Raw genomic sequence first — 24,025 nt, forward strand, 5'->3', positions numbered from 1 at the left:
CAGCCTATTATGATAAAGCTGTAAGAATCTGAAAAGAAAGCTTCAAATAAATATCTCAAAGAGTGTGAATAAATCCAAACACCCCTATAGATTTATGCTTCACTTTCCATAATATGTGACCGAAAGAGGAGCATCTTGTTGGCAGGGATTGAAAACTTTACCAAGACTCAAACTGACACAGACAGAGACTGGATTTTTTGAACAGGTAGGGTACAAGTGATTTCAAAACATTTCAGCCGGTGTATATATATTGTGGATATGTTATTTACCAGCTATATAATGTGAATTTTTTTAGTTTAGCTGCAGTGTTTTTGCACAGTGTTTCTGCACATTGTTTCATCATGAATGCCTCCACAAAAGGAGTTTGCATTCAGAGCTCCGAAGATATGTTCATGTGCATTCGGGCCCTTTTTGCAAATAGCCTATAGGATATGTAAGGATATGTTTATTCCTTGAAGTATTATAAAGGTATGATCTTGGTGTGCACATTTGTGTAGTTTTTGAATTGGTATACTGAATGTGCACATTTGTGATTTAAATTTGTGTACCGTATGAGCACAAATGTTTAGGTTGTATATTTCTGTACTGTATGTGCACCAGTGTAGGCTTTGAATTGGTAAACCATATGGTATAAAGTATGTGCACGTTTTTTTTAATTTTTTTTTTTTAAATCTTTTATTCCAGATGTGCAGTTAATTAATATCTGTGCTGTTTTTGCATATTTGTGTTTTGAATTTAACATGTATATTAATTTATGTATCTTGTATAAATACATTTGTTTTGAATTGGATGTGTATTTTGAATATTTGTACTTCAACATTTATTAGCTATGTGTTCTGAATGTTCAATGGTGTATTTTGAATTCATGCAAATCATTTTGCATATTTATATTAAATACTAAGCTCTCCATTTATCGTTTAAAACTTAAAACCGGGTTTTAAAACAGATATATTGTTTTTCTACTTAAATTAACAAACAGTATTTGAAAACAACGTATTTTATTCATTAAAATAATCTCTTGTAAACATTTAACCAAGTTGTTGGGTTATTTTTAACCCAGCTGGCTTTTACCACAATCATTGGGTTAAAAATAACACACAGTTGGGAAGGTGCTATTACCCATATTTGGTTTACTTCTTGGGTTATTTTTAACCCAGCATTTTTTTAGTGAGCGATCAGAAACTCCACGCTCTTACAACACCACCAGGAAGAGACGCACTTGTTATTTCTTCTTTCTGTAACTGATTTTTTTCTCTTTGACAAAAGCAAAGAAGAATCAGTCATCAGAGGACGAAACGCGGTCACGCCTTCTGTGCTTCAAATCTATTGCGCGTCTACTCGGTGGTGCTTGGTACATTAACGTGTGAGCGCTACAGTCTTCTTTTAGTAAATCCTCATTCGTGGTTATGAATATGAATAAATATGACAGCCTAACGGAGACGGTAGCGCCTTTAACACGCTCGCACGTTGATCTACCACCCACCGCCGAGTAGACGTGCAATGAACTTGAAGCGCAGATAGCGTGGCCGCAGTAGAGGACGACGAAGAGAAAGACTTTGAAGAAGTTCGTTTCTGAACAGACAGCAGATCTTTGTGATTCTCGAGGTTATTCGTGTTTTAAGCCTTCGTTCTTAAAGTGAAAGTAAAGTTTAGGTTGCTGGAGCTCAAACAGTGAAAATGGCTTCATCAGCTGAATATGACTATAATTGTCCCGTGTGCTATGATATCTTCAAGTCTCCTGTTCTTTTATCATGTAGTCACAGTGTCTGTAAAGAGTGTCTTCAACAGTTCTGGAAAACCAAGAAAAGTCCGGAGTGTCCTGTCTGCAGGAGAAGATCCTCAAAATATCGTCCTCCAGTAAATCTGGCATTACAAAACTTGTGTGAGTCGTTCCTGAAGGAGAGAAATGAGAGTCTTTCATCAGGATCTGAGGAGATCTGCAGTTTACACAGTGAGAAACTCAAACTCTTCTGTCTGGAAGACAAACAGCCGGTGTGTGTAGTGTGCAGAGATTCAGAGAAACACGTCAGTCACACATTCAGACCCATCAGTGAAGTTGTTCCTTCATATAAGGTAGGACAAATGTCTCTTATTTCATTTATAAAGAACAATAAGTCATAAACACATATATCATCACATTCATGCACTCAGTATTTCTCTCTGCTGTTTTACTCAACTTCATATGACATAAACTCTGCTCTGATTTGTTCTGTGTTTGTGAACTAAAGTGTAGTCACTGGGTAAGAGATCAAATTCATACTGATGAAATTTACTTACATAGGTTAATAAATCAATTTAGTGTGAGATTTACACAAAACACAGCACTGTATGATATTCTCTTCTCTTCGCTGTTATCTTAATTATATATATATATATATATATATATATATATATATATATATATATATATATATATATATATATTTTTTTTTTTTTTTGGTTATATATATATATATATATATATATATATATATATATATATATATATATATATATATATATATATATATGTATATATAACATATATATAATATATATATATATAATATATATATATTTAATTTTTTATTTTTATTTTGTTTAATTCTAGGAAGAGCTCAATATAGAACTGAAGTCCTTACAGAAGAAACTTCAACGCAATGAAAACATGAAAGGAGAGTTAGAGAAAACAGTTCAACACATCAAGGTGAAGAAAAACTGAATCAGTCATTTTCAGTACAGCTGTAGCATCACTAAACACAATTATGATTAGTTATAATGAAATCCTATTTAAACATTTTTCTTTTTCTTCTTCTTCTGAGACTACATTTTAAAATGTATCTCATCCTAGAGCTTTCAAGCTACAACCACCAAATTCTGTTGCCATATCTTTTTTAACTGATCTGGGCCCGGTTCCCCAATAATGCTCACTCTTGAAGTCTGTTCTCAAGAAGCACTCAAGAAGTTCTCAAAAGATATATCTTACCAAAGTTGTTTATGTTCCTAAGTGTGTTCCCCGAAGTGTCCCTTAGGAAATTTCTTAACACGCTGCCTCTTACGTCCGACGTTACAAGAGCGCTGTCCAAAGCGAGGGTGCTGAATTAGTTGGCATCCATTGCTCAGGAATCGATTTTCCACTTAACGCAAAGGTGCATTACAGCGTTAAGAAAGACAACACGTTCTATGCAAATTAAACATTCCTCAAATTATGATAGTAACATTTATTGTAACATATTTTAGTTATCAGTAGAATATAGACTATACATTTAATTGTCAAATGGTCAGTAATATGTTCACACGATATGTTGTGGCGGTTAGACAAACCGAGTATCCCTCGCTTATCATCCACCCTTCTTATCCCGTTGTGCCACTTGTGCCACTTCTTGACGTGGGTTTAAAGACTTTAACGACTAAAAATTATATAATACACTTTTTTTTATTAATGGTAAGGTACTTTACAATCAGAATTGATTGGCAAGCAGCTGCAGTTACTTCTGTTTAATGCGGTATTGATTGCAATTGGTTTATGTTTTAAATAAAAAGCAACCTATCTACAATGAACACAGAGAGAGAGAGAGTTAGATACAAAATATGCTGGGGAAGCAATGTAAAAAAGGGCACCAAGCATCTCGTCAGAGGAAGTTGAAGTTTTGCTGGACATTGCCACCAGGTCGGAGATCACACCCCTATGGTCCACTATAACCTGCACGTTTATGGCCGCTTATCCCTTTCCCGATAAGTAGCCTACGCCTGAACAATCACTGATGGATTGGCGATAGGGATGAGTGTGCCATCCACCAGGATGTAATCCTCGGCATGACGCAGAAGGGCGTTGGTGACAGTGTGGACGCACCTCTACACCGAGGTCTTGATTAGGCTGTAGCCCTCTCCCACGACCTCGATGAAGCTCTCTGTAGCAAAAAACAAAACAAAAACAAAAACGTAGCGCTGGGCTTCAGGGCTTAAAGATAAATTCTGCCACGTTTGCCTGGCAAGTGCAGGTCTGAGAAGGTCCAGCAGCTCCATAATGAGCTGTCTTGGGAAGCAATTTTTTTTTTAATGTAGCCACTTCAGGCAAAATGTCAAAAGGACTTAAGTTTTGCCAAATAAAAAAATTGACTTGGACTAAACGGCTCCTCGTCTGGCTCCGTCTTTGATTCAATACAAGGACACGTTGGATCGCTGCTATAGTTGGTCGCTTACTGGACACAACCATGATTACCCATTTATAGATCTTAGCCATTTAGAGCCAAATTGTTTGCCAGATTTTAATTATCAAAAAATTGATTGCCAATTCGCTTTAATTACATTACGAAAAAGCCTAGGCTAATTACCACCATATTTGTTCTGATACCAAATAAAGTCAACTTCATAAATAGGCCTGTATCCATTGCGAACATAATTTATTATGAGTCTTAAAAAATAAAATCATTGTTGAGCCACAACATTGTCAACATACCATCGTTTGACTTGTACTGCGCTGCACTGATTTCTAAAGACTGCTGTACAGTAGCGTCTTGAGCTCAAACAACGCTAAGAGAGAGTTTACGAATGGTCCAGACCAACTTTACTAAAGTGTGACTTACAGAAGATATACTTAGCGTACGAACGTGTCGGGAATCGTGCCATAAGGTTAAGAGAGAGGTTAAGGAATAGGTTAAGAACTACTTAGTGATAAGAATCTTTTGGGGAACCGGGCGCTGGCTTACGGTTTTTGTAAACCAGACTACCAAAACCACCTAAAATCCCAAAGACTTTCTTTGAGGTGATGCAAACTTTATACAATGCGACTTATGATGTATTTTAGCTGTCTACTGCCATACAAAGCTTAAAACTCCCTAGTAAAAATACAGCTGAAACCAGTCTAAGCTGATAGGTTGCTTTGGCTGGTCGCCCAAGTTGGTGGTTTTTAAGAGGTTTTGGCTACTGTCATGCAGGTCTTAGCTGTTTTTTTGTTTTGTTTTTTGTTTTTTACTGAATGGACTGGTTTAAGCTGGATTAGCATAGAAATATGTTAACAACATGCTAGTAACCTGCTAATCAGACTAAAAACAGGCTATTAACATGGTTTTAAAGTGGTTTTGGATACTGTCATACTGGTCTTAGCTGGTTTTTTGCTGGTTTTTACCGAATCAACTGGTGAGTTCAGCTTCCTGACAGCCTAATGGAGAAGCTGAGTGATGGGTGGGTGGGATCGCCTGCAATGCAGAGAGGTGAGGTGCGTGTGAGACGGGTTCCATAAATGTCCTGGAGGGAGGGGAGAGAGACACCAATGATCTACTCCGCTGCTCTCTTCCGGCGGGATGCGTTGCAGGCACCATTCCACACAGTGATGCAGCTCATCAGGATGCTCTTGATGATGCCTCTGTAGAAGGAGTACATGATTGGGGTTGGGGCTCTGGCTCTCCTCAGTTTGCGGAGGAAGTAGAGATGCTGCTGTGATTTCTTGGCAAGTGCTGCAGTGTTGTCGGTCCATGAGAGGTCCTCTCTGATGTGCACACCCAGGAACTTGGTGCTGCTCACTCTCTCCACAGTCACACTGTCGATGGTCAGAGGAACATGCTGAGTGTGCACTCTCCTGAAGTCAACAATTATCTCCTTCATCTTCTACACGTTCAGAGAGAGATTGTTGTCACTGCACCTTCTGGCCAGGTGGCTCACCTAGCTCCTGTAGTTTGTCTCCTCTCTGTTGCTAATGAGACCCACCACAGTCGTGTCATCCGCAAACTTAATAAAGAGGTTGGAGTGTGATGGTGTGCAGTCGTGGGTCAGCAGAGTGAAGAGGAGGGGGCTCAGCACACATCCTTGGGGGGGGCCCAGTGTTCAGTGTGATGGTGCTGGATGTGTTACTGCCGACCAGTACTGCCTGTGGTCTTCCAGTAAGAAAGTCCCAAAAGCCAACAGCAACCCCTCCGGAATGAACAACCGATTCGGTGGGCACCCAGGCCGAGGCGTTACCCCTTCTAAGGTGTCTTGACGTTCAACTCGACCTCCCATATGAGTGTTGAGATAACTAATTTATCAGGTAAAATACAGTCACCAGTGTTCGGATGGATCAAAAAAACCTCTTGAAGGCTGAATTCATCAATGGAAAAGTTTAAGTATTATTCACCATGATGTTGTTTGGCTCTCGTAATCAATATAAGGTCGCAGAGAACCACCCTTCTTACCAACAAAAAAGAACCCCGCCCCTGCTGGAGAAGAGGAAGGGCAGATGAACCCCGATGCTAGAGAATCAGAAATATATTTCTCTATGGCCTCCCTGTCAGGAATGGAAAGAGAGTAAAGCTTGCCTTTAGGCGGAGACTTACCTGGGACTAACTCTGTGGCAGTTATATAGACGATACGGAGGAAGAGAAGCAGCGCAGGACTTACTGAACACCTCCTTCAGGTCCAGATACTCTGCGGGCAAATTTGACAAAACCGCTGCCTTCTCCTGAAAAACAGAACCAGTCACAGAAGAACAAGCAGACACCAGACAGGACTCATGACAACGTTCGCTCCACGAGGTGATGGAGTTGGAACCCCAATCCACTCATGGATTGTGCTTGACATGCCAAGGGTGACCTAGGACAATGGTTGCCAAGGAAGGGAAAGGTCTCAGTGTGGTTTCCAGAGGTGAGGAGAGTTATGGGTCCAGTGGTATAGGTGATGTTGGGTAATTCCTGGCCATTAAGTGCCCTGACAGAGATCTGGTGCAAGGGAGATGTGATAGGAAGTTTCAACTGTTGTGTGAGAGTGTTGTTCATGAAGTTACCCTCCGCTCCAGAGTCCAGAAGGGCTTGACAGGTGTGCGTGTTGTTGGCCCATCTCAGTCTCATCGGAAGGAGAGTGGATGATGAGGTCTTCCCGGCGGAGTTCCCACCTGATTGTAGCCTCAAGTTTACTACCGGGCTGGCTGTTTTACCGGGCAGGAGAGTAGAAAATGTTCAGAGCCACCACAATCGAGGGGACGTTCTCTCTGCTCAGGTTGCTAATTTCAGAGTTGCCAGGGAAACGTGTAGAACGGGTGTACTGTTCCAGTCGTTCAAGGCGGGAATCCACCCGAAGAGCCAAGTCAATTAACCAGAGACATATCCCACTGCCCCTCCTTGTTCCACTTGCATTCGGCTGCCAAGATGTGAAATTGGATGGAGTAGTCCACAATGAAACAGTCACCCTGTTTGAGATCTGTGAGTCTTCTGGCAGCCTCTATGCCAGCTACCGATCTGTCATAATCTCTCTTCATCTCGGCCGCAAGAGTGTGGAACGAGGCGCAGCATGGGTCTCGGTTCTTCCACACCGCCATTCACCAGGCTGCCCTCCCGGAGAGCAGGGTTAGAACAAAGGCCACCTTAGACTCGTCCATCTCGACGGTGCAAGGCTGCAATGAGAAATGTATGGAACATCTGGTAAGGAATGCTCTACAGAAATTCGGCTCCCCGGAGTAACTCTCAGGAACTGGTAGGCGGTGCTCCAGCTGATAGCTGGGTTCAGGGACAGCTTGGGGAACAGATGGTGCAGGCGGCGCAGCGGGAGAGGTTAGCTGTTGGATTTGCTGGGTGAGCTCGGACACCTGCGTCACCAGCACTTGATCGGGTGTTACTCCTGCTGTTGATCCATATGGCAGACACTGTGGTGGATGAATTCAGAGAGTGCGGTTGAACTTGCTGCTTCCATGTTTGGTCAGATCGTTCTGTAACGGCAATGAGGGTGAGGAAGCAATTGCAAGTAATGATAGTAGATTTATTGAGAGGCACACAAGTGAACAGTGGTAAACAACAGGGACAAACGGAATGTAGAGAGGTGATGTCACAGGTGTCCAGGAAGTGCCGATGAGGTGAGGCAGCAGGAGAGCAGGACGCAGGAACTGAGATGAGCGATACGATGTTGAGTGGAGTGGATGGGGTTGCAGTCATGTGAAGATCCAGTGAGGAGATGAAACAGGGAAGAAGCAGGAACGAAAAACCAGGCATACAACAGGGAGCTTCAAACAACAATCTGACAAACACAAGACGCAAGACAGGTAAATTAGGAGGGAGCAGGAAATGATTGGCAGCTGTGGCTGTGCCCACATGAAATGATCAGTGCTGACGAGAGACATACAAAACTCCACCCATATAGAGATTAGCAGAGAAGACAGTTTTACCAACCGTGACACTATATCAGTTATCTATTTTATCCTAGCAACATGCTAATGATGTTACAAACATGCTAGTCACATGCTAGTCACTTTCTTAACATGCCAGTAACATGCCAATCATTCGAGAAACATGATAACAACATGTTAGTAACTTGCTAATCATGTTAACAACATGCTAGCAACATGCTAATCATGTTAACAACATGCTAGCAACATGCTAATCTTGTTAGAAACATGCTAGCAACATGCTAATCATGCTAGAAACATCTAGTAACTTGTTAATATTGCTAGCAATATGTTAGTCACTTTGCCAATCATGCTAGGAACATGCTAGTGACATGCTAATCATGCTAGAAACATCTAGTAACTTGTTAATATTGCTAGCGATATGCTAGTCACTTTGCTAATCATGCTAGGAACATGCTAGTGAAATTCTAATCATGCTAGAAACATGCTAGTTACTTGCTAATCATGCTAACAACATGATAGTACCACTATTTTTATTGTATTTGAAAAGTATTGACAACATATTTCTCAAGTTATCATACATTACTGAAAAAGTGAATATGGGACACTATATTAGTCATCTATTTTCAGATAAGGACTCATAATTTAACTTAATTTAACTTTAACTTAAATTTATGTAACTGCATCATCTACACAAACCATTGTGCTTGGACCCCTAATGCTCACCTTGACTTAAACTGCATTGCTAGGAAAATGCTAGTGAAATGATAATTATGCTAGAAACATTCTAGAAACATGCTAGTCACTTGCTATTCATGTTAGTAATATGCTTGTCACTAGCTAATAGTGCTAGTGAAATGTTAGTCCCTTGCTAATCATGTTACGAAAATGCTAGTCACTTCTAAATCATGATAGTAACATGCTAGTAACTTGTTAGGAGCATGCTAGTCACTTGTTAATCATGCTAGAAACATCTTAACAACACGCTAATGGGGAAGTCGTGGCCTAATGGTTAGAGGGTTGGACTCCCAATCGAAGGGTTGTGAGTTCTAGTCTCGGGCCGGACGGAATTGTGGGTGAGGGGAGTGCATGTACAGTTCTCGCTCCACCTTCAATACCACGACTTAGGTGCCCTTGAGCAAGGCATCGGACCCCCAACTGCTCCCTGGGCGCCGCAGCATAAATGGCTGCCCACTGCTCCGGGTGTGTGCTCACAGTGTGTGTGTGTGTGTGTTCACTGCACTGTGTGTGTGCATTTCGGATGGGTTAAATGCAGAGCACAAATTCTGAGTATTAGTCACCATACTTGGCTGAATGTCACTTCACTTTCACTAATCATGCTAGAAACGTGTCAGCAACATGCTATTAAACTGGTAGTCATGCTATTGACATATTTATCACTTTTTTGTAATGATGTTAATATGCTAATCACTTGCTTTTTTAAACTTCTTTAACTTCTTAAACTTATTACACTTTTCAAACTTTCTGGTCAGGCTTTTTCAAGCCAACTTAATGTTTGACTCGACACACTTTTTAATCTAGTTATATCTGATATTGATTCCAGTTGATTATTTTTGTAAATAATGAGCAGCAATCTGCTTCTGAATCTGTTGTATGTCCTTGTCTGAGTTTCTCTTGGATCTGAATGATGTGATATGTTTATATATTGATGGAGTTGATTGAAGTGAATGTGATTTGATTTCAGTCTCAAGCTGAGCACACAGAGCGTCAGATTAAACAGCAGTTTGAGAAGCTTCATCAGTTTCTCAGAGATGAAGAAGAAGCTACAATCACTGCACTGAGAGAGGAAGAGGAGCAGAAGAAGGAGATGATGAATGGGAAGCTGAAGGATATGAACAGACACATCTCAGCTCTTTCACACACAATCAAAGACATGGAGGAGATGATGAAAGCCAGTGACATCTGCTTTCTGAAGGTCTGATTTCAGATCATCCATTGATTGATTGATTGATTGATGATTGATTGAGCTCTTAATGATCAATGGTGTGTTTGTTCTGCAGGAGTTTCCAGTCACGATGGAAAGGTGAGTGATCTGCTGGTGTCTCTGCTCTCTCTGCTTCTGATCCAAAGCCACTGCAGTATTGATGCTGAATGTTCTTCCAGAGTCCAGATCTCATCACAGCCGGATCCACAGATGCCTTCTGGAGCTTTGATTAATCTGCCGCGTTACTTGGGCAACTTGCCCTTCAGAGTTTGGAAGAAGATGCAGGACATCGTCCAAAACAGTGAGTCTGGAGAAGATCTGTGCTGTTACACACACACTGGAAATGACACATGAGGGAATATTGACAGATTTCAGCATTATGTATGAATAACCAGATGAGCTGCTACACCAAAATGAGCCCAAAACAAGAGAAGAGCAACTTTGGTCCACATGATATTTACAGTTACAGTGATACAGCAAATCTAATTTCACTTTGACTGATTGGTAATTCTAAAATATTTACTGTAACAAACAATGACAGTGATCAGAGGAGAATTTCTTATGTGTTTGATCAATAACACAAGTGTCATAATCAGTGTTCATTTCTTCAACAAAGACAAGATGTTGACAAGCTGAAACTAATATATTTTCAGGCGTGGCTCGTCTATATTAATCCACAAGATAAACTGAAACAATAATAACTTGTAAAAGTTTTCAGCATTCTGCAACAAATATTTTTCAGATTTTTAAATCATAAAGTAAGCAGTATATATTTAAATCCCGCACATGTATTCATTATATAATCTGGCAGACGGTGCCTGAGTCCTCTTGAGCTCAACAGCGCCCCACAGTTTTGCAACATAAATCTGTGGTTGAAAGGTAGAACAGCAGCGTGCTCTAATTGAGAGCCATGGGGCAGATGAAACAAATGAACCGGTGAAACATTTTCTTCAACCAGTTTATTGAATCGAACTCTCCAAAAGAACTATTGAAACCTGAAACACACTGAAAGATACTCAAACCTGAAGACACTGCCACTCCCGCAGCCTTCTCCACTAATTTCACTTGTTCCCACACTCCTCTTACCACTGGGAGGGTTGGAGGTACTGGTTTCCTTATATCAAAAGAATGGAAATTTGATCTTCAGCCATCACCTACAGGTAATGGTTCATTTTAATCACTTTAGTCATTTATCGTCCCCCTGGTCAATTGGAAAACTTCTTGGAGGAGTTGGATGTGCTGCTATCAAACTTTCCTGTAGATGGTACTCCTCTTGTACTGCTTGGTGACTTTAACATCCACATAGATAAACCCCAGGCTGCTGAATTTCAAAACTCTGCTCGCCTCAATTGATTTCAAGCGAGTGTCTACTACAGTGACTCACAAATCAGGCAACCAACTGGACCTCATCTATATGCGCTGTTGCTCTGTGGACAACTCTTCAGTTGCTCCACTGCACACCTCAGACTACTTCCTCATTACTGCTAACCTAGCCCCTACTCCTGAAGCGGCACACACTCAAACTCAGGTCACCTTTCGACGAAACCTACGCTCACTCTTTCCATCTCCCCTATCTTCTGTGGTTTCATCCTCGCTTCTTGCACTCTCTCAGTCTTCAGCTCAGGTCACAAACAGTGCTACGGACACTCTATGCTACACTTTAACATCTTGCTTGGACAACTTTTGCCCACTGTTGTCTAGACCAGCACACACCGCCCCATCTGCCCCCCACTCACCTCCTTCAAGCGATCTCTTCTTCAGTCATAACTTCGCTTACTCACGTTATCAACTCCTCTCTTCACTCTGGAACATATCCCTCAGCATTTAAGGAGGCTCGGGGTAAGCCCACTCCTCAAGAAACCATCTCTAAATCTAACACTTCTTGAAAACTACATCATTAGGATCATGACGTCATTCAGAAGCATGGCTTTTCTTATCACTGCTATGCTGATGACACCCAACTCTACTTCTCATTCCAACCAGATGACCCGACGGTAGCTCGCATTTCAGCCTGTCTGAGTGACATTTCTAGCTGGATGAATGACCATCACCTTCAGCTTAACCTTACAAAGATAGAAACTATAAAGATAGATAAATAAAGATAGAACTCCTGGTGATTCCAGCTAACCCATTGCTTCATCACAACTTCTCTATACAGCTGGGTTCATTAACCATTACCCATCAAAGACAGCCAGAAACCTAGGAATCGTGATGGATCATCAGTTAAGCTTCACAGACCACATTGCTACAACAACCCTGTCCTGCAGATTTGCCTTATACAACATTAGGAAGATAAGACCCTTCCTGTCAGAGCAAGCCACCCAACTTCTTGTCAAAACTCTTGTTCTCTACAGACTGTACTATTGTAATGCTATCCTGGCAGGCCTTCCTGCATGTACTGTCAAGCCTCTGCAATTGATCCAGAATGCAGCAGCGAGGGTTGTCTTCAATGAGCTAAGAAAAGCTCACGTTACTCCTCTCCTCATCAGGTTACACTGGCTACCAGTAGCCACTCGCATCAAATTCAAGATGCTTGATGAAGCTTGACTGATGCTTGCCTACAAGACGACCACTGCCACAGCACCAAGATACCTAAACTCACTGGTTAAATCTTATGTGCCCTCCAGAAGTTTGTGTTCTGCAATTGAATGATAAATTGTGTTGCCATCCCAAAGAAGTTCAAAATCACTCTCACTGACCTTTTCCTGGATTGTACCCAGCTGGTGGAATGACCTGCCAATCTCAATTCGTACAGCTTCGTACAACTCGTCGAGTCTTTACTCATTTTAAAGAAACATCTAAATCCTTTTTAGCCAGCACTTAACCAACTAATATTATCACTTTTACTTCTTTTCTTGTCTTTTCATTTATTAAAAAAAAAAAAAAAACTGGCTATGCGTTCTGTACTAGACTAACTGAGACTTGTCATGACACTTGTATACTGTTGTTGTTCTCTTGTTGACCTGACTGCTTCTATTGTTCTCATTTGCAAGTTGCTTTGGATTAAAGCGTCTGCTAAATGATTAAATGTAAATGTAACTACTGGTGATCCAAAAACCGATGCAACCGGTTCTTGACTCGTGAACGAGTCAGTCTTTTGTTCGTTATCTGGTTCGGCTCGGTGTTCATCTTCAGTTCTCTCTTCACAGCAGTTCAGTCAGTGTTACTGTTCGAGTGCATGAATTACTCCGGTATATTGGTTTGTTTGAACTTAAAGGGAGTGTCAGCCACATTAAAAAAGTTAACAGCTTAAGTCATTTGTGGATTAATGTGTATTGGAGATGCGAACTGTTTAAAATTATTCAGTTCGATTTGGTGAACTGGTTCAAAAAGATCCGGTTACATCGAATGATTCGTTCGAGAACCGGATATCACAAACTGCTTTGTTTTGAACTCTCTCACAACAGACACGGAAGCGAAGACAATGATGAATAAAGTCATAGTTTTTACTTTTTTTGGACCAAAATGTATTTTTGATGCTTCAAAAAATTCTAACTGACCCTCTGATGTCACATGGACTACTTTGATGATGTTTTTCTTAACTTTCTGGACATGGACAGTAGACCATTCACACAGTTTCAATGGAGGGACTGAGAGCTCTCGGACTAAATCTAAAATATCTTAAACTGTGTTCCAACGATAAACGGAGGTCTCACTGGTTTGGAACGACATGAGGGTGAGTTATTAATTACATAATTTTGATTATTGGGTAAACTAACCCTTTAATGTTGTGCTCTATAAATAAATTGACTTGACTTGCAAGTAAAAGATCTCTATTGAGAAAACAGCAAAAAGGTCTTCCCGTTGCAGCCTGCAGGAGAGTGGTGACGCAGGGACTTCGGTGGGCAATCCACCAACCGTGACAGTACTCTTCACCCTAGGAACACTTCCTGGAGTTCCCAGATGATCCTACCTGTCGATTGTAATCATCGATAAGGGAGTGATCCAGGATGTCCCTAGTAGGAACCCAACTTCTCTCCTCTGAACAGTACCTTCCCAGTCCACCAAGTACTGGAATCTGCGTACCCTCCATCTCGAGTCCAGAATACGGATCACCAAATTTGTAGGTTCCCCATCTACGAGTCGTGCCGTTAGGTGAACCTGGGCTGACGGATTAATGTGTGAATGAAAAAAAAGGGTTTGATCTTTGATACATGGAAGGCGGGGTGTATTCTCCTGTACGCAGGAGGAAGTTTGAGTCAGACTGCCACTGGACTAATAATCTTGGTGACAGGGAAATGCCAATAAATTTGGGAGCTAACTTTTTATATACGGAGCGGAGTGGAATGTTCTTGGTAGAAAGCCACACTCTTTGAGCCACGATGTATACGGGAGGCTTCGACCAGTGGAGATCGGTCTGAGCCTTGGTGTGCGCCCCCACCTGAAGAAGAGACGGCCCCACTTTATATTAGGTGGCCTTAACTACTATGTAGTTACATAAAAAAATAAGTACAATGCACTTATTGTGTTCATATTGTATTGTAAAACACTTTTGCTGCTATTGAGGTGGGATAGGGGTAAGGTTAGGGAGAGGGTTGGAGGTATGGGTAAGTTTAAGGGTGGGTTAAGGTGTAAAGTATGGGTCAACAGTGTAATTATGAATGTAATTACAGAAATTAAATACAGATGTAATTGCATGTCGTTTTGTTTTATAATATAAGTACAATGTAAAAACATGTATGTACACAATAAGAACATTGTACTAAATTATTAATTAAAATGTAAGTACATAGTAGTTAAGGCCACTTAATATAAAGTGGGTCCGAAGAGACTTGTACATATTTATTGATCTACCATGTCTCTCAACACATCATTCACAAGTGCCTGGAAAACCGCTGGGGAATTGGAAAGCCTGAACGGCAAAACAAATGCGGTTTTCCATTCATCCACCTTCCGAATGCGAACCAAATGATAGGCTTTATGTAAATCCAATTTTGTGAAAACTGATGTTGGCTTGTGTTTGACAACGAATTGGATTATCCCATTAAACATAATAGCGATTGGATCTACTCTCTCCTGTGTCTCTCTGTTACATGAATCGTCACAATGTTAACCAAAAAAAAAATTGTTAAATAAATGTACAAATGTTAAGCTACTGTATCTGAATTTTTTATATTTTTTTTTATTTGTATCTCTTTCATATTTGTCTTATTACTCTATCATGCTTTTTTATTAGTTTCTCCCTTTTCACTACTGTTAAAGGAATGAATAAAAATTGTCATCATTTATTCAAGTTTTTTTCAAATACAATCCTTGATTCAAATTTCTCATAAGCTTAATTTATTTGGTCTTAACAGAGAAGAATTAATTAAATGTTTTGTTTGAAAACGACATATTAAATAGCTACCAAAATAAATATTGTTAACTGCAGTTTGACTAAAATAATGACTAAAAGTTGACAAAAATGCAATGATTCTTCTTCGACTAAATCTTTGAAAGACTCAAATGACTAAAATGTGACTAAGACTCAAGATAAAGACTAAGACTAAATCAGAAATGCCTGTCAAAATGAACACTGGTCTTAATTCATAATAATTTGTGTGTGGTTCATTCTTGATCATTATATGAACATCAGAATAAAGCAGCTGTTGATTGTGTCTCATCAGCTCCTGTGATTCTGGATCCAAACACTGCACGTCCAGATCTCGTCCTGTCTGATGATCTGACCAGTGTGAGATGGAGCGGGAACAAACAACCTCTTCCTGATAATCCAGAGAGATTTGACTATTATTCCTGTGTTCTGGGTTCAGAAGGTTTTAACTCAGGAACACACTGCTGGGATGTGGAGGTTAAAGAGAGTTTAGGCTGGAGACTTGGAGTAACTACAGCATCAAACCAGAGGAAGGGACGTGTTTTCTTTAACACTGATGTATGGAGTGTGCAGTGCGGATGGTCTAATCAGTTTGGTTTTCCTGTTAAACAGGATCTTGAGCGTGTGAGAGTGTATCTGGACTATGAGAGAGGAACAGTGTCATTCTATGATCCTGTAACTACCACACATTTACACTCATTCACAACCAACTTCACTGACACACTTTTTCCTTTCTTCTTCAGTACTGACTCTCTGAGGATCTTACCATTCAATAGTCAGTAAATGTTACTCCTGTAGCTCTGGATCGATCTACTTTCATCTTTTCATCATCTTTCCATTATTCAATCCATATCACAATTTCAATATTTGTTTATTTCAGTTAAATGAAATGTAAATACTTACTATAAAAATACTTTATTAAAATATTTAAAAATCTGATTCTCAGAACAAAGTCTCTGGGACTCACTGAAAACCATTCAAAAGTTTGACTCAGATTCTGAACAAAGTTTAATTATTTGATTAATTGAAAATGTGATTATATGATTTTGGTAATGAAAGGTAAAATGTTTGGTCATGATAAATCGAGCATCGCGTTAGTTCAGTCAGGCCATGTTAGTCACACATGCATCAGCTGACAGTCGGCTGTTTCTGACGTGTACCTATCCAGTCACCTATCATCTGCGGTCTATATGACATGTTGTTTACAACTCATGTAATTGTGAATTGTAATTATATATGCTTATAATGGTTATGTTCTGTACCCCAAGGGGGTTTGTCTTGCTGCTCTCCCCACTCTGTCCAAGCATGGCTGAATGGACAGGCGTGTGGAGTGTTGCCCAGAACATAACCATACCGCCAACACTAACTGTATGCAATTATAATTGTCATAAATATACTTGACGGAAGTGGTCCTGATTGAAGTAGGGTATAATCATGGAAATGCATTGAGTGGTTACCCTGAGAAGTGATTATTTATGTTTCTCAATAAAGTCATAAATGAATGTAATTGACTTGCTTGTTTAAATCAGTCGTGTCTCTGTCAGCAGTTGAAACTTCATTACAACACGACAAAAATAAGAAAGAATCTGATTAAAAATGATTGACTCAGCATTCTGATGTTTCTTAGGTGGAGGATTTATTTATCTGGAAAAGGTTTAATTAATGTCAAATACTAAAAATTATATTCTATGGAAATGCACATTAATAATGTAGTGGATACTACTGATTTATATAGAAGCCTCTATTTTTAATTTAAGAGATTCGATTATAGAAATAAAAGGCATATAGGTTACAATGAACTGTGCTGTTAAAGGGATAGTTCACTCTCAAATTAAATTTTGGTATGTTTTAGCTTACCTCAAGGACATCCAAGATGTATGTTTCTCTGTTTCCTCAGTATTTCCCATTTTGATATTTTTAGGTCCAACCAGTCTTGTCTGTGACTCACATAATGGATGTCTATGGTCACCATCTCAAAGAGCATGCACAGAGGAGTCAAAATTAAACAATCCCCCATCGTAAGTACACATTGATGACCTAAGACACGAAACGAGTGGTTTGTGTAAGAAAACGAACAGTATTTATATCGTTTTTACCTCTTAAAACAAGGGGAGTCCGCCTTTAGTTACTATGCTGCCCACAGTTGGAATCAGCTTCCAGAAGAGATCAGATGTGCTAAAACACTAGTCACATTTAAATCTAGACTCTAAACCCATCTGTTTAGCTGTGCTTCTATTGAATGGGCACTGTGCAATGGCTGAACCAATTGCACTGTATTTTATATATTCACTGTATTTTGTGTAAAATAATTTTCTATTTTTAACCATTTTAAATTCATTTTAAATAAGTCCATCTTTAAATAATTTCCAAAGTTTTAAAAATGCTTGTTTATTTTTGTATTATTTTTCTTCATGACTATTTTACTTTCTTTTATGTTAAACACTTTGAATTACCATTGTGTACGAAATGTGCTATATAAATAAACTTGCCTTGCATTGCCTCTGTATTATTTACATCTAAATCCTTATGACCGCCATCAGTTCGTAGCAGTGAATGAAGATGTATCATATCAATCACAAGTGCAGTATGGAGTACCTCAAGGCTCAGTACTAGGGCCGCTACTCTTCACGCTTTATATGTTACCCTTGGGAGATATCATCAGGAAACATGGTGTTAGTTTTCACTGTTATGCTGATGATACGCAGCTCTATATTTCCTCGCAGCCTGGTGAAACACACCAATTTGAAAAACTAATGGAATGCATAGTCGATATAAAAAATTGGATGACGAGTAATTTCTTACTGCTAAATTCAGAAAAAACAGAGGTGTTAATCATAGGGCCTAAAAACTCTGCTTATAATAAACTAGCACACTGTCTAAGACTTGATGGTTGCTCTGTCAATTCTTCGTCATCAGTTAGGAACCTAGGTGTGCTACTTGATCGCAATCTTTCCTTAGAAAGCCACGTTTCTAGCATTTGTAAAACTGCATTTTTCCATCTCAAAAATATATCTAAATTACGGCCTATGCTCTCAATGTCAAATGCAGAAATGTTAATCCATGCATTTATGACTTCAAGGTTAGACTATTGTAATGCTTTATTGGGTGGTTGTTCTGCACGCTTGGTAAACAAACTACAGCTAGTCCAAAATGCAGCAGCAAGAGTTCTTACTAGAACCAGGAAGTATGACCATATTAGCCCGGTCCTGTCCACACTGCACTGGCTCCCTATCAAACATCGTATAGATTTTAAAATATTGCTTATTACTTATAAAGCCCTGAATGGTTTAGCACCTCAGTATTTGAATGAGCTCCTTTTACATTATACTCCTCTACGTCCGCTACGTTCTCAAAACTCAGGCAATTTGATAATACCTAGAATATCAAAATCAATACTTTCTACATCATTAGAAGAATGGCATCTACGCTAATATTTGTCTGTTTCTCTCTAGTTCCGAGGTCACCGTGGCCACGAGATCCAGTCTGTGTCCAGATCAGAGGGTCATTGCAGTCACCCGGATCCAGTACGTATCCAGACCAGATGGTGGATCAGCACCTAGAAAGGACCTCTACTGCCCTGAAAGACAGCGGAGACCAGGACAACTAGAGCCCAGATACAGATCCCCTGTAAAGACCTTGTCTCAGAGGAGCACTAGGACAAGACCACAGGAAACAGATGATTCTTCTGCACAATCTGACTTTGCTGCAGCCTGGAATTGAACTACTGGTTTCGTCTGGTCAGAGGAGAACTGACCCCCCAACTGAGCCTGGTTTCTCCCAAGGTTTTTTTCTCCATTCTGTCACCGATGGAGTTTCGGTTCCTTGCCGCTGTCGCCTCTGGCTTGCTTAGTTGGGGTCACTTCATCTACAGCGATATCATTGACTTGATTGCAAATAAAAACAGACACTATTTAAACTGAACAGAGATGACATAACTGAATTCAATGATGAACTGCCTTTAACTATCATTTTGCATTATTGAGACACTGTTTTCCAAATTAATGTTATTCAGTGCTTTGACGCAATGTATTTTGTTTAAAGCACTATATAAATAAAGGTGATTGATTGATTGATTGATTGATTGATTTAATCAATTTAATTTCATGTGGACCCTGATAATTATGGAGGTTTTCTAAGACCTACTCACAATGTTGCAGGCAGTGTTGGGGGTAACACACTACAAGTAACGCAATTTATGTAATCAGATTACTTTTTTCAAGTAATAATTTATATTTAATATTTATATAAATATTTTAATTTACAAGAAAATATCTGAGCTACTGTACTTTTTCAAATAAATAACACCAGTTATGTTTTTCCCCATTTATTAATTGAAAGCTCTCCTGTCCCCAAGTTGAGTGAAATCAGGAGTAAGATGTTACTTCAGTTCAAGAATAAATGTGAACATGCATTGATTCATCTCGCTCATAAACAAACAAACAAACAAAAAAAAAAAGGTTAAAAGCAACTCAGAAAATGAAGCAAAGCTGTAATAATATAATATGTTAAAAAATACAAATATCCTTTATGTATTTAATCCCATTTTATTAACCCCTTATCAGGTATACCACTATTTTCGGCATGGAGACAGAAATGACATAAAAGACCCCAAAATAAAGAGCTTTCTGCTCATGAGTCTTTAGATACATAATCAACATATGTTCACAAAGCTGACACTTCAAAGTTTAATGTTCAAGAATCAGAATTACTCAGACTCTTGTGATAATAGTGATATATAAGCTCAAACATAAATACAAAAATAAAAATATTAAAAACATTTTTAAATATATATATTAAAAAATATATGTTGATGTAGGACTATTTTCATGATTTTCCCACTTTAGCAAGTTAACAAATATTCGTTGTTTTGTTTATAAACCTGCTAATAAAAACGTGGTGGACTGAGACATTTCTTGTGACAGCCGAAGGGGATCTTGAGAAATGTGTTATTGCATTGCTGATTGCTCTTGAAAAACGTAAAGATGAAATATATATATAAAAAAAAACAAATATCCAAACTTTTTCAGACTACTGCTTTAAAGTGGTGGAACATAGTGCCGAACAAAGTGCAGCCATTAAGTTGACCCAACATGATATTGTGTTTCAATAAGTTAATTGAAAATAAATAAGTAAAAATAAATAGAATTAAAAAAAGATTACATCTATACAATAAAAAGAGTATACCTGAAGGAAAACTATGCATATCTTTTGTATTTACATTTACATAAACATATTTGCATACTATACTTTGTGATGTACATAATGTGAAATCTCATATTTAATGAATAGGCACATATTGATTAGGTCAAATCGATTAACCCTGACAAAAGTCCTTGATATTCATGAAATTAATGATATTCTTTTTAAAATATATGATTATTTAAATAAGTCTCATTTGTAGGCTACACCCATGATTGTTTGTTTATTTAATTATCATGGAACATGTAGGTATTTTCATTCTTAGAAATGTGTTAAATGAAAATAACACAATAAAAATAAATAGAATGAAGAAAACATTTCACCTATATAATAAAAAAGGAATACCTGAAAGAAAATTACGCATTTTTGTTAGGCCCATAAAATTCAATGGCTGACTTTAATAGGTGATTTCATATACAAATGTTAACATAAACTCATTACTCGTCTGAATTTAAACATTAGTATGTTATCATAAGCTATTAGTCAAAATGGATTAGGGTCCTTGACCAATTAGAATGAAATGCATCCAAACTGCCCCTTACAAGACATAATGTTATAAAAGGGAGAAAAAGTTAATCTACAACAATTAATCCCATGTTTTAGCTCTTTATCTTTCCATTCTTCCTTTCGTGTGACTGACTCAAGTTAGTATACTGCTGCTGTCACTTGAAAACTTTAACCCCCCCCCCCCACCCCATGGCAGAAGCAGACAAAGAAGAGGGGCAGTAGAGCTGTTGAAAGATTGCTCTCATCTCCTCCTTTTGACAGATTTATTCCCTATCAAACGAAGGTCTACTGTACAGGAGAGATGTCAGTTAAAGGGTTAATATATATATATATATATATATATATATATATATATATATATATATATATATATATATATATATATATATATATATATATATATATATATATATATATATATATATATATATATATATTTAGGTGGGATATTAAAGGAAAAAGCACTAAAGAACAATAATAACCTTGATTTATTAACCTGTTAACACAGTATACACCATTTCCACATGATATGTAAGTTATTTGCCCACTGGCAACTAAAGCTGCAGCTTGAACATTTGACTTAGTATACAAAAAACTATAGGTCTCCAGGAGGATTTTATTTATTTTTTGTTTGGATGATTCCAGATACCTTCATGTTTCTGTAGATATATATAAGTAATATGAAAATTAAATTTCTTTGGGAGGGGTTGCCTTCATCATGCTTCCTGGAAGTAGGGGTAGGAACTTAACAGCCTCATGTAAAAGGAAGGAAGTGAATATATTTTTTTTTTTTCTTGAAATTCTTTATTTGGTTGTTTGCTTGCATGTCATTGAGAAATAAAACATGGATAACATCTAGAAAAATACTTCTAAAAGGAAAATTACAACTATAAATAGCCGGTGGGCTTAAATGGGTTAAAAGTCGTGATGAATTTAGAAGGCTCAATTAATCAAATATAGCTCACATTCGTGTCACACATTCGTTCTGCTCTCACTTATCATTTGGTCCCCCATAAAAAAAATAAATCAATAAAAAATCTCTGTGTGTACTCTCGGAAGAAATCAAGGCGCCCCTGGTCGTCTACTCAATTTGGAAAAAGAAGGGGCTTTTTGTGGAATATGTGTCATAAATGTATGAAATGTAGAACATATACATATATATCAAAAAGTGTTCATGGCTCGTCTGCATAAAAGTGAAACTCCGTGGGCACGATTTGTTAAACCGTTTAATCATTCTTGAGTACGGTTTATAAATCGAGGGGACGGATTGCAAAACCGTCAGCATGGATTATTTGTTTTTCTCATACAGGTGAATACTCGGGCTCCATAAGAAAACCCTGTTTTCTCGTATAGTTTTTCTTAATAAAAAAAGAAAATAAATTCTGCTTATTTCAATTGTAAAAACAAACTATCAAAACATAAACACACAGAACGTTGTTGTGGTCAGATATCAACGTGGAAGAGTGAAGGAAACCTGTGACACGGTGCGACATTGTCTTGTTATGAGACAAGATTTACAAGAAGGATGAATCCGAGTTTGTCCGAGTCACAGCACGAACACGTTATTGATGCTGTCCAGTAAGCTATGTGAACACAAATAAACCGCTGCTGACGTGACTGAATATTAATGTGTGGTGAGTTTATATAAAAAATTTGACAATGCCGATTTAATATTTTGCACTCCTGACATAAATTATGTGCGCAAAAACAACCACTTTATTCAACAAATTCTTCTGTCCCCTGTCATAATGCTATGCTATTTTCATTGGTACTAATATGGTGCATTACCGCAACAACGAGACAAGCCAGGATCCACATGTGCTTGTAGACAAAGAAAATTCCTTTCAAGTTTTCATTCAGAGCAAGCTGAAAAGGAGACCTTACTTCAAGCAATGAATGAATGCTTAAAAATGTTCTACATCTATGACATAAACTACTCAAAGCCCTCTGCTCCCATTTGGGAATTTTTGCATAATGCAGTCTATAATAATTCCTTCTACACATTGCTGCTCCTAAAAAAAAACGTTGTATTCAGTGTTACTGATCATCAGTAGATCCAGTAGCAAAAGCACATTAAAGGGTATGAAATTACTGTCATTAACTACTCACCCTCATGTCGTTCCAAACCTGTAAATATTCAGCACACAAATTAAGATATTTTTGAAGGTCTAACAGGTTTGGAACGACATGGAGGTGGAGTAATTAATGACAGAACTTTCATTTTTGGGTGAAGTATCCTTTTAAGGCATTTACAACACAATGCATATGGTGTACATTGTAGCCTTTTTTTTTATTAAGGATATGTTTATTTCTTGAAGTATTAAAAAGGTGTACACATTTGTGTAGTTTTGAATTGGTATACTGAATGTGCACATTTGTGATTTAAATTTGTATATTATATATGCACCTGTGTAGGTTTTGAATGGGTAAACCATACTGTAGGTGCACCTTTTCTTGGTATAAAGTATGTTCACATTTGTTTTGAATCTTTTATTTCAGATGTGCAGTTTATGGATATTTGTGCTGTTTGTGCATATTTGTGTTTTGAATTGAACATGTAGTTTAATTTATGTTTATTGTATAATTCGTTTATTTTGAGTGTAATGTGTATTTTGAATATCTGTAATTCAACATTTATTTGCCATGTGTTCTACATGTTCACTGGTGTATTCTGAACTCATGCAAATAATGTTGCATATTTATATTAAATACTAAGCTCTCCAATATTAAATATATTTGTCAAAAACCTAAAACCGTTTTTTCTAAACAGATTTATTGTTTTTCTACTAAATCTGAAAACAATGTATTTTATTCATTAAAATAATCTCATGAATAAAAGTAAACCTTTAATGCACCTGTTGGGTTATTTTTGATCCAGATAGCTTTTAACCCAATCATTGGGTTAAAAATAACACACAGTTGGGAAGGTGCTATTACCCATATTTGGTTTACTTCTTGGGTTATTTTTAACACAACATTTTCCAGTGAGTGATCA

The 24,025-nt window shown here is 38.2% G+C and overlaps 1 protein-coding gene across 1 annotated transcript; it reads left to right on the forward strand.

The window, feature by feature from the left end:
• Positions 1 to 1,183: 1,183 nt before the first annotated feature.
• LOC128020241 (nuclear factor 7, ovary-like) lies at positions 1,184 to 19,401 on the forward strand. The gene is made up of 6 exons (XM_052607025.1): positions 1,184 to 2,073; positions 2,591 to 2,686; positions 9,774 to 10,004; positions 10,090 to 10,112; positions 10,193 to 10,314; positions 15,620 to 19,401. Exons 1-6 carry the CDS (start codon positions 1,678 to 1,680, stop codon positions 16,105 to 16,107), a joined length of 1,356 nt encoding a protein of 451 aa, XP_052462985.1. The 5' UTR covers positions 1,184 to 1,677; the 3' UTR covers positions 16,108 to 19,401.
• The last annotated feature ends 4,624 nt before the right edge of the window (positions 19,402 to 24,025 follow it).

The sequence above is a fragment of the Carassius gibelio genome, chromosome A9 (genome assembly GCF_023724105.1).
Source record: "Carassius gibelio isolate Cgi1373 ecotype wild population from Czech Republic chromosome A9, carGib1.2-hapl.c, whole genome shotgun sequence".
NCBI classification, from domain to species: Eukaryota; Metazoa; Chordata; class Actinopteri; order Cypriniformes; family Cyprinidae; genus Carassius; species Carassius gibelio.